The following is a 12,056-nucleotide window of genomic DNA, read 5'->3' as shown; positions in this document are numbered from 1 at the left end:
GTTCTACATACCTGCAACTCCGCTTTCAAGAATCAATGAATGCATAGGAATTTTCCATAAAAACAACTCAAGCCATGCTAGCTTTAGCAAAGAGAAAGCAGCCACCTTCAGTGAAATTTGGGTACCCCTGAGGTTATAATTGGGATATAAGGGTTGCCTCTTTACTGCTGATATTTGTAATGTATATGTTTCAAATAATTCTTTGTACTATAGTTTGTTCTTTTTTCTTTGAAGTAATAACCATTTTTTGTTCTTTTGTTGAAAATACATTATCTCTTGTGAAAATGTTCACGGACTGACTACCACTGTAAACAAATGGAAAACCAAAATTTGTCTATCAAGTCAAGTTACATTTTGGGATTTGATTGTCCAATGTTGCTGTCAGCTGGGATCATGACAACATTTGTATTTTTATTTTCAGGATTGGAGTCTTCAGTACAAGAAAGCTAACAGGTCATCTGAGAAGAACAAGAAAAAGTTAAGTGCAGGAAGTGAAAGCCGACTTACAAATGACATCTCTCCTGAGTCCTCTCCAGGGGTTGGTCGACGAAGGGCTAAAACCCCCAAGAGTTATCCTCCCACAAAGCATGCGTCTCATTTCTCTGTTGCAGACTCGGCAGAGCTTGAAAGGCTGAAACAGCGTATAAATTTCAGTGATTTGGATGAGGTAAGTTAAGAGATGAAATCTTGCCTGAGAGATGTTTTAATCTTCATTTTCTGTAACCTTTTTGGAAAATATTTGGTAAGTTCAATTTTTCCTATCAAAATCTCAAGAGGAAGTGTTCAAAATCGCAAATACATTGGATGTGTGTTTGTGGGTGGAAAGGGAATGTCCATCCTTCCTTTGTTCAGTAAAAAATAGAAATTTCACTGTCCCAATGCTGGTTTAGTCTTTATGTGCTGACCTTCTCAAAGAAAATTTGAGATAATGCAGCAAAGACAACACTGAGTTTGTAGAAATTAGTTAAACTGAATAAGTCATATGTTTGGTTGATGTGCTTGCCAACATTTCCCTCTTGTAGGGGCTTTGGGAACGTGAACTGTTGTGTTTAAACCCACCAGCCACAAATGAAGTAGTATCATTTGTCACATTTATGGATACTGTACAGGTTCCCTTAAGTTGTGCAAATTCAAAATATAGAGTTTTCTATCACACTTTGATTTTTGCTCTGAAGAAGGTGGAATGGATTTGAGAAGTTAGGAAGTGTGCAATATGTCATTGAATTTCCTACCTCTCAGCTGCACCTGCAGCCACAGCTTTGATATTATTGGTCCAGTTCAGTTTCTGGTTAATGGAAAGCCCCAGGATGATAATAATGAGGGAATTTAGTGATAGTAAAGCTGTTGAATGTCTCAAGAGGAGATAATGTAAACTTTCCTTGTTGCTGGTGGTCATTGTCTGTCATTTGTTTGACAGGAATGCAACTTGCCGGTTTAAAAATAGAAGCCTGAAAGTTGAATAATTGAAACTGGAAGCAAAATTAATATACTTAATAAAATAAAGGCTTGTTATTAGTCTGAATGAAAAGATTTGCATACTAGAATTAATGTATTTTGCACTAAATATTGTGATGTTTTTGGTTAGCGGAGTATTGGGAGTGATTCTCATGGCAGAGCCACAGCTGCAAACAACCAGCGTCCACCTGTTGAAAATAGAAAGCCTTTCAACTTTCTCCAACAACAAATTAACAGCAACAAAAGCAAGGAACTTGACATCAATCCACAAAGAAGTGAAACTAAGCTGTCTACATCAAGGATGGACTTGTTCGCATCCATCAGCAAAGATTCGTTGCCCAGCGATCAGATCTCACTTGGAGATGATCAAGGAGAATCTGAAATAAAGAGTAGTCAGGTGAGATATCGAAACTTCCAGGTGTGTTTTGATGGATTAAAGTAAACGAATGACTCTGACTGATTTGGAGGATGAAAGAAGTGGATCCAAGTAATTAAGTATTTGATCTGAAAGTTATTAGTTTTCTTCGTTCGGGTCACTTAAAGGTATTGCTGTTCATAATGAGGCAAAAAGATAGAAATGTCAAATAGCAGGGGATATGAGTTTAATGTGAGAAGGGAAAATGTTTATAGGAGATGTGTGAGGAAAATGTTTTATTCAGCGGGTGGTAGGTGCCTGATATGAGCTGCCAGGGGAAGTGGTAGAAGCAGATTTATTAGCAAAGTTTAAGAGGCATTTAGACAGACATTTGAATAAACAGGCATTGTGGGATATGGATCATGAGCAGGCAAATGGGATTAGTTTAGAATGACATCATGGTCAGCGGGACTAACAACAAGTTCATGTGCTGTACTGTTTTATGTTTGAAAAATGTAATCTTGCATCATTCCATTCCCATTATGAAGGATTAATTTGTTTAATAGTTTAGTGCTTTATTTAATATAACGAATAATGAATTGTTTCAGAATTGGTGAAACGTTAATCTGCTAATTTCTTTCTACATGTTAAGTTGCTTTCTAAGTTGTGTCCTACATTTCTGTTGCATCCTACTTGTTCACATTGGTTCTAGAGTGATGTTGTCTAGCCTCAACGGTTGACATGATTATTTCAAAAAATTGGTCTCAATTGATTTTTGTCTTCACAATGCCAGAGCTTTTACTCTAAGAATTACTCAATTCGTATTCATCCAAAAATATGATTTCATTTATTTTACCTGATCTCTTTGCTCATTTAAAGCAACTTTGCAACAAGGAATTCAGTCAGCTGTGAACTTTTGAATGAAGATTGCACAATATGAACTCACTTGTAGGTGCTGAACAAGCCTCAGCACTTTGACCTGAGTGAGAAGGTTATGGCTTGAGTAAAAGTCTAGCCACCTGAATATAGCACTGAGGAAACACTTTTTTTGAAAATTATAAATTAAGCTAATTAACATCTGCCACTCATCCTAACGGGCAGTTGACTAAACAACTAAGATAATTCTTTACCTTGGTAATGCATCTTAACAGTGTTCTTACAATGCACCAAATGTATGGTAAAATAGTGTACCCCAGCCTTCCAATTTGCCTTGATCCACTGCAGTTCACCTACCTTGTCATCTTCCCAGCCTTACATTCGTCCCTGAAACGTTTGGATATCAAAGACATTGATAGAACATAGAACAATACAGTGCACAACAGGTTCTTTGGCCCTTGATGTTGTACCAACCTCTGAATTATTCTCAGCTCGTCCCCCTACACTATTCCAAAATCACCCATGTGCTTATCTAAGGATTGTTTAAATCTCCCTAATGTGGCTGAGTTGACTACATTAGCAGGTAGTGCATTTCACACCCTTACCACTCTCTGCGTAAAGAACCTGCCTCTGACATCTGTCTTAAATCTCTCACCCTCAATTTGTAGTTATGCCCCCTCGTGCATGCTGATGTCATCATCCGAGGAAAAATACTTTCACTGTCTAGCTTATCTAATTTTCTGATCACCTTGTATGTCTCTACCAAATCCCCTCTTTGCCGCCTTCTTGCCAATGAGAACAGCTTCAAGTCTCTCAGCCTTTCCTCATAAGACCTCCTCTCCAGACCAGGCAACATCCTGGTAAATCTCCTTTGCACCTTTTCCCATGTTTCCACATCCTTCTCGAAGTATGGGGACCAGAACTGTACACAACTTTCCAAGAGTGGCTACACCAGTGTTTTGTATAGTTGCAGCATGATGTTGCGGGTCCGGATCTCAATCCCTCTACAAATGAAACCTAACACACCGTATGCCTTCGTAACAGCACTATCCACCTGGGTGGCAACTTTCAGGGATCTGTGTACATGGACTCCAAGATCCCTCTGCACATCCACATTACCAAGAACCTTTCCATTGACCCAGTACTCTGCCTTCTTGTTATTCTTCCCAAAGTGCATCACCTCACATTTAGCTGCATTGGACTCCATTTGCCACCTCTCAGCCCAATTCTGCAGTTTATCCAAGTCCCCCTGCAACCTGTAACATTCTTCCACACCGTCCACTACTCCACCGACTTTAGTGTCATCTGCAAGTGTACTAATCCATCCATCTATGCCTGCTCTAAGTCATTGGTAAAAAAGACAAACAGCAGTGGTCCCAAAACAGATCCTTGTGGCACACCACTAGTAAATGGACTCCAGGCTGAATATTTTCCATCAACCACCACTTGCTGCCTTCTTTCAGAAAGCCAGTTTCTAATCCAAACTGCTAAATCACCCTCAATTCCATGCCTTTGCATTTTCTCCAACAACCTACCATGTGAAACCTTATCAAAGGCTTTACTGAATACTGCATACCATGTCAACTGTCCTACCCTCATCTATGTGCCTGGTCACCTTCTCAAAAAACTAAATGAGGTTTGTGAGACACGACCTGCCCTTGATGAAACCATGTTGACTATCTCCAATCAAATTGTTGCTTGTTAGATGATTATAAATCTGATCTCTTATAATCCTTTTCAAAAACCTTTCCTACAACAGAAGTAAGGTTCACTGGTCTATAATTACCTGGGTCATCTCGACTGCCCTTCTTGAACAAGGGCACAACATTTGCAATCCTCCAAACCTGTAGACAATGACAACTCGAATATCAAAGCCAAAGGCTCTGCTGTCTCCTTCCTAACTTCCCAGAGAATCCTCTGATATTATTCCTTTTTTATTCCTGATGAAGGGCTTTTGCCCGAAACGTCGATTTCGCTGCTCGTTGGATGCTGCCTGAACTGCTGTGCTCTTCCAGCACCACTGATCCAGAATCTGGTTTCCAGCATCTGCAGTCATTGTTTTTACCTAATCCTCTGATAAATCCCATTCGGCCGAGGGGATTTGTTTACTTTCACTCCTTCTAGAATTGATAACACCTATTCGTAACTAACCTCGATCCTTCCTTGTCTTAATATCTCATATCTCATTCTTCTCCTGTACAATATTCTCCTTTTCCTGAGTGAAAACTGATGAGAAAACCTCTCCAATTGCCATAGGGTCCTCACTCAATTTCCCGCTTCTGTCTTTGACTGGCCCTATTCCTACCCGAATCATCCTTTTATTCCTCACATACCTATAGAAAGCTTTAGGGTTCTCCTTTATTCTACTTGCTAAAGACTGTGCATGTCCTCTCTTTGCTCTTCTTAACTCTCTCTTTATAATCCTTCCTAGCTGATCTGTAACTCTCCATCGCCTTATCTGAACCATCTTGCCTCATCAACACATAACAAGAGATGCACTTTCTGTTGTAAACCACGTTTCTCTTACCTTCCAACTCAGACTCTTACTTGTTGACTTAAGGTCTGCCTTCAACACCATAATTTCAACCAAATTCATTTCCAAAGTATGAGACAAAGGACTCTGCTCCCTCTCCCCCTGCAACTAGATCCTTTGACTTGCTGATCCGCAGACTGCAATCACATAGGATAGGCAACAGCACCTCCTACCCAATTATCCTCAATACTGATGCCCCACAAAGCTGTGCACTCAGTCCCTTGCTACACTTCTTATACACTCACGACTGTGTGGCCAAATTCAGCTCAAACTCCATTTACACATTTGCTGATGACACCGCTGTAGAGGGTCAGACCTCAAACAACACTGAGACAGAGTATAGGAAGGAGATAGGCAGCTTAGTGGCATGGTCTAAAGACAACAATCTCTCCCTTAATGTCAGTAAAATGAAGGAGCTGGTCATGGACTTGGGAAAGCGGAGTGGAGGGCAATGGTACTGAGGTGGAGGTGGTAGAGAGCTTCAAGCTTGTAGGAGTAAATTTCACCAATGGCCATGTCGACGCTACAATCAAGAAAGCTCATTAATACCTCTACAGCCTCAGAAGGCTAAGGAATTTCAGCATGTCCTTAATGACTCTTAACAATTTTTATAAATGTAGAAAGCATCCTATCCGGATGCATCACAGTTTGGTATGGCAATTGTTGTGCCCAAGACCGCAAGAAATTAGTGTTGGGAGTGCTGCTCAGACTAGCAGGAAAACTGACCCTCCTCCCATTTACTCAGTCTGTGCTTCCCACTATCCTGGGAACGCAGCCAGCGTAATCAAAGACCCCTCGCATCCTGGTTAAACTTTCTTCTATCCCCTTTCATCAGGCAGAAAGTACAACAGATTCAAGAACAGCCACTTCCCTGCTTTTATCTGACATGTGAATGGACCTCTCATATATTGGAGTTGATCGTTGCCTGCACCTTCTCTGTAGCTGTAGTGCTATATGCTGCATTGTCTATCACCCTGATGTATTTATGTAAAGTATGATTTGTCTGGTTAACATGCAAAATAACACGTGTCACATGCAACAAGAAACAGTGAAAATAATAAATCAAATCAGAGAGTCAGAGTGATGTACAGAATGGAAGCAGACCCTTTGGTCCAACTCATCCATGCCGACCAGATATCCCAATCCAATCTAGTCCCACCTGCAAGCACCCTGCCCAAATCCCTCCAACCCCTTCCTATTTATACACCCATCCAGATGCCCTTTTAAATGTTGCAGTTGTACTAGCCTAAACGACTTCCTCTGGCAGCTCATTCCATACACATACCTCCCTCTGCATGAAAAAGTTACCCCTTAGGTCTCTTTTGTATCTTTCTCCTCTCTCCCTAAACTTCTGCCCTCGAGTTCTGGACTCCCCCACTTCAGGGAAAAGACCTTGTCTATTTATCCTTTCCATGCCCCTCATGATTCTGTAAACCTCTATAAGGTCAGCCATCAGCATCCGATGTTCCAGGGAAAACAGCCCTAACCTGTTCAGCCTCTCCCTAAAGCTCAAATCCTCCAACCCTGGCAACATCCTTGTAAATCTTTTCTGAATCCTTTCAAGTTTCACAACATCTTTCTGATAGGAAGGAGATCAGAATTGCACGCAGTATTCCAAAAGTGGCCTAATCAATGTCCTGTACAGCTGCAACATGACCTCCCAACTCCTGTACTCAGTTCTCTGACCAATAAAGGAAAGCACACCAAACACCTTGTTCACTGTCCTATCTGTCTGCGATTCTTCTTTCTAGGTCTCTTTGTTCAGTAATGCTCCCTCGGATCTCACCATTAAGTGTATGTGTCGTGCTAAGATTTGCTTCCCCACAATGCAGCATCTTGCATTTATCCAAATTAAAGTCCATCTGCCACTCCTCAGTCCATTGGGCCATCTGATCAAGATCCTGTTACAATCTGAGATAACCTTCTTTGCTGTTCACTATACCTCCAATTTTGGTATCATCTGCAAACTTACTAAATATACCTGTTATGCTCACATCAAAATCATTTATATAAATGACGGAAAGTTGTGGATTCAGCACCGATCTTTGTGGCACGCCATTGGTCACAGGTCTCTAGTCTGAAAAACAATCCTCCACCACCACCCTCTGTCTTCTACCTTCAAGCCAATTCTGTATCCAAATGGCTAGTTCTCCCTGTATTCCATGAGGTCTAACCTTGCCGACCAGTCTCCCATGGGGAACCTTGTTGAACGCCTTACTGAAGTCCATATAGATCACATTCATTGCTCTGCCCTCATCATTTCTCTTAGTTACTTCGTCAATAAATGTTTGTGAGACATGATTTCCCACGCACAAAGCCATGTTGACTATCCCTAATTAATCCTTGCCTTTCCAAATGCATGTACGTCCTGTCCCTCAGGATTCCCTCCAACAACTTGCCCACCTTCGACGTCAGGCTCACCAGGCTATAGTTCCCTGGCTTGTCCTTACCACCTTTCTTAAATAGGGGCACCACATTAGCCAACCTCCAGTCTTCCGGCACCTCACCTGTGACTATCGATGATATAAATATCACAGCAATCACTTCCCTAGCTTCCCACAGAGTTCTGGAGTACACCTGATCAGGCCCTGGGGATTTATCCACTTTTATGTGTTTCAATACATCCAGCACTTCCTCCTCTGCAATTTGGACATTTTGCAAGATGTCACCATCTATTTCCCTACAGTCGATATATTCCATGTCCTTTTCCACAATAAACATTGATGCAAAATACTCATTCAATATTCCCACATCTGCGGCTCCACACAAAGGCCGCCTTGCTGATCTTTGAGGGGTCCTATTCTCTCCCCAGTTACCCTTTTGTCCTTAATGTATTTGTAAAAACCCCTTTACAAGTTTGGATTCTCCTTAATTCTCTTTGCCGAAGCTATCTCATATCCCCTTTTTTGCCCTCCTGGTTTCCTGTTTAAGTCTACTCCTACCGCCTTTGTATTCTTCTAAGGATTCACTTGATTTACCTTGTCTATACCTGACATATGCTTCCTTCATTTTCTTAACCAAACCCTCAATTTCTTATGTCATTCATCCAGAATTCTCTACACCTACCAGCCTTTCTTTTCACCCTAACAGGAATATACTGTCACTGGACCTGGTTATCTCATTTCTGAAGGCTTCCCTTTTTTCAGCCATCCTTTTACCTGCAAACATCTGCCCCCCAATCACTTTTGAAAGTTCTTGCTTAATATTGTCAAAATTGGCCTTCCTCCAATTTTGAACTAGGTCTAGTCTATCCTTTTCCCTCGCTATTTTAAAACTAATAGATTTATGGTCGCTGGCCCCAAAATACTCCCCCAATGACACCTCAGTCACCTGCCCTTATTTCCCAAGTGCAGATCAAGTTTTGCACTTTCTCTCGTAGGTACATCCACATACTGAATCAGAAACATTTCTTGTCCACACTTAACAAATTCCTCTTCATCTAAACCCTTACCACTCTGGTCGTCCCAGTCAATGTTTGGAAAGTTGAAATCCCCTTCTTACACATTACCCTGTAATGCTATTCCTTAAGAAAAATGCCAGTCCTCCTCCTGTCTTGCCTCCCTTTTTGTCCTTCCTGTAGCATTCCTATCCTGGAATATTAAGCTGCCGATCCTGTCCATCCCTCAACCATATTTCAGTATTTGCTATGATATCCCAGTCCCATGTTCCTTACCATGCCCTGAGCTCATCTGCCTTCCTTGTTAGGCCTCTTGCATTGAAGTAGTTGCAGTTTAATTTATCAGTCCTACCTTGTTCTCTGTTTTGTCCCTGCCTGCCCTGACTGTTTGACTCAGTTCTTTTCTCAACTGTGCCAGTCTTGGATTGATGTCTTCCCTCGCTATCTCCCTGGGCTCACGCCCCCACCTTAATCGTTTAAACCCTCCCGAGCAGTTCTAGTAAATTTCCCTGCCAGTATATTAGTCCCCTTCCAATTCAGGTACAATCCATCCTTCTTATACAGGTCACTTCTACCCCAGAAGAGATTTCAATGATCCAAAAATGGTGAATCCTTCTCCCATACACCAACTCCTTAGCCCTGCACACATCCTCCTATTCCTACTCTCACTAGCTCGCAGCACCGGGAGTAATCCAGGTATTACTACTCTCAAGGACCTCCTTTTTACATTCCTGCCTAATTCTCTATATTCTCCTTTCAGAATCTCATCCTTTCTCTTTCCCATTTCATTAGTTCCAATGTATACAATGACCTCCTGCTGAGCCCTCTCCTCCTTGAGAACGTTCTGCCCCTCTGTGAGACATCCTTGATCCTGACACCAGGGAGGCACCACACCATTCTGATTTCTGCTCCTGACCACAGAAATGTCTGTATTTGCCTCTGCCTAGACAGTCCCCTAACACAATTGATTTCTCGGAACCCGGCGTACCTATCGTCGCATTAGAGCCTGTCTTGATACCAGAAACTTGGCTGTTCATGCTATGTTTCCCTGAGAATCAATCACCCCCTATATTTCCCTAAACATCATACTTGTTTGAAATGGAGATAGCCACACAAGACTCCTGCAGCACCAGACGCCTGGAGGAAGAACGCTTCATCTTCCACCTCGGAACAATTCAACCCCAGGGCATCAATGTGGACTTCAACAGCTTCCTCATTCCCCCTTCCCCCACCTCACCCTAGTTCCAAACTTCCAGCTTAGCACTGTCCCTATGACTTGTCCTACCTGCCTATCTTCTTTTCCGCCTATCTTCTTTTCCACCTATCCACTCCACCCTCCTCCCTGACCTATCACCTTCATCCCCTCCCCCACTCACCTATTGTACTCCATGCTACTTTCTCCCTATCCCCACCCTCCTCTAGCTTATCTCTCCACGCTTCAGGCTCTCTGCCTTTATTCCTGATGAAAAGCTTTTGCCGGAAACGTCAATTTTGCTGCTCCTTGGATGCTGCTTGAACTGCTGTGTTCTTCCAGCACCACTAATCCAAAATCCTGCAGTACCTGTCTAACTTTCCTGGAATTAACCCATCTATGTGACTGTATCTGCAAATTTTCTCCCTTCCTATAACCGCCATCCATCACATACCCTTGTTCTTGTAATTTCCTCATTGCCTCTGTCTCTATAACTGATCTATTCGATCTGATAGGATTCGCAACCATGGCATTTATTCCAGTATAATCCTCAGTATCACATAAGCTCTCCGTAAACACTCACATTCAACAAGAGCATATCACTCTACTCAGGGCCATTTTTGCTTCTTTCAGTCTACAGACAATCAATTAGAAATTGTACTGTTTTAAACAGACTGCATATATTTGTTCTGCTTAATAGGTTGTGAGCAGGCTTATCCAGATTCGGGATTATATCAGCAAAGCTCATTCTATGCGGGATGACCTTATGGAAAAAAATGAAAGATCTGCTAATGTTGAACGCTTGTCTCAGCTGATAGACCATTTGAAAGAACAAGAAAAATCCTACATGAAATTTTTACAGAAAATGCTGGTATGTTTTAGAACTTTGACAGTTTTTTGTCATAAAATGAATGTAGTTCTGATTTATTTGCATAATCATACGGAATTTGATTTCATATCCCATAAAATGTCTTGCATGGGATTTGTACTCTTTTTCTACTGCTCCAACCAGTTCTCTTTTCTCTCTTGAAGTTGATTTATGCTTTTTGGTTCTGAGTGTAATTTCAGCCAACCAAATGACTGCCATTGGATGAGTGAAGAGGTGGTCTCAGCCAGTTGTTTGCAAATGGCGAACATTGGAGCCAAGCTTGATGTTTATTAGTAACATGGAATGAATGTTACTGGAATGTTTTCAGAAATCATGGCCGATGTTACAATATAGATTTGCTTTATGAAATTATTCTGGAGGAAATTACCATCCTTCGATACAATTGCAACATGTTATAGAATATTGATCATAAAGAAACCTCCTCTTTATTGAAACACATAACACTCTTATCAGGGCTTGATGTGGTAGTCTTGTGTAATTGCCACCTCTTGAGGGAGAGCCTAGAACCAGAGGACATAATCTCAGAATAAGGTATCAACTATTTCAGACAGAATGGGGAAAAATTTCTTCTCTGAGGGTTCTGAATCTGTTGAACTTTTTTCTGCAAAAAGCTATCAAGGTTGGGTCGTTAAATATATTCAAAGCTAAGATAACCAGATTCCTAATTCAATCATGAAATCCAGGATTGGAGTCTGAGGCTGGAAAGTTGAATTGAGGATTATTAGATTAGCCATGATCTAATTAAATGGTTGAGCAGACTTGATTGGCCACATGGCCTAATTGTGCTCCTGTGTGTGTGTGTAAATTTGCTCAAGAAACATCTACGTCGTAAAATCTTCATCTTTCATCTTCATGAAGGATTAGTATGTGATTTTCCTGGTTTGTAACAAATTGTTCTTAGATGAGAAAAGAATCCTTCTTGAAAATCTTTTCTACTCCCCATTACTGCTGGTTGGACATTTTATCCACACAAACCGAAGTATGCTTTTTGATCACAAATTTGAGGACATGACTTGAGTTTGAAATCTACAAATTATTACTGCAACTGACTGGAGTACTTTTGTGATTGCCTAGCACTTTACTGTAATTTTGTCTTTTTATCTCTTTTTCTTTACCACCACTTCTCCATCCCCAACTTCTTAAACTTCCCTGCTGGATATTTTATATTTCCTTGAGTAGGTTAGATAAAGTTTGAATATATCATCAGTCATTGAAATCTATGAAAGTGTAAAAATTGAACATTTTCATAAATGTAAAGTTTTCAATACTAAGTTAATTAGATCTTTTCTAAGTGATTGCTTCACATGCAGAGCTTAAAATTGCTAAAAGGAGGCAAGTAGTCAAAGATTTTCAACTTGG

At 41.1% G+C, this 12,056-nt stretch overlaps 1 protein-coding gene across 6 annotated transcripts in view; it reads left to right on the top strand.

The window, feature by feature from the left end:
* The window catches only part of pcm1 (pericentriolar material 1), a 156,418-nt gene that overhangs the window by 17,940 nt on the left and 126,422 nt on the right, over window positions 1–12,056 (top strand). For all 6 annotated transcript variants that reach the window (XM_060823968.1, XM_060823962.1, XM_060823943.1 and 3 more), the window contains exons 3-5: window positions 422–667; window positions 1,586–1,852; window positions 10,509–10,679. In XM_060823968.1, the coding sequence (XP_060679951.1) occupies window positions 422–667; window positions 1,586–1,852; window positions 10,509–10,679 (684 nt within the window). The remainder of the gene's footprint in view (window positions 1–421; window positions 668–1,585; window positions 1,853–10,508; window positions 10,680–12,056) is intronic.

The sequence above is a fragment of the Hemiscyllium ocellatum genome, chromosome 1 (assembly GCF_020745735.1).
Source record: "Hemiscyllium ocellatum isolate sHemOce1 chromosome 1, sHemOce1.pat.X.cur, whole genome shotgun sequence".
NCBI lineage: Eukaryota > Metazoa > Chordata > Chondrichthyes > Orectolobiformes > Hemiscylliidae > Hemiscyllium > Hemiscyllium ocellatum.
Note: the sequence above shows the minus strand (reverse complement) of the source record. Positions and strands in the feature narration are given on the sequence as shown.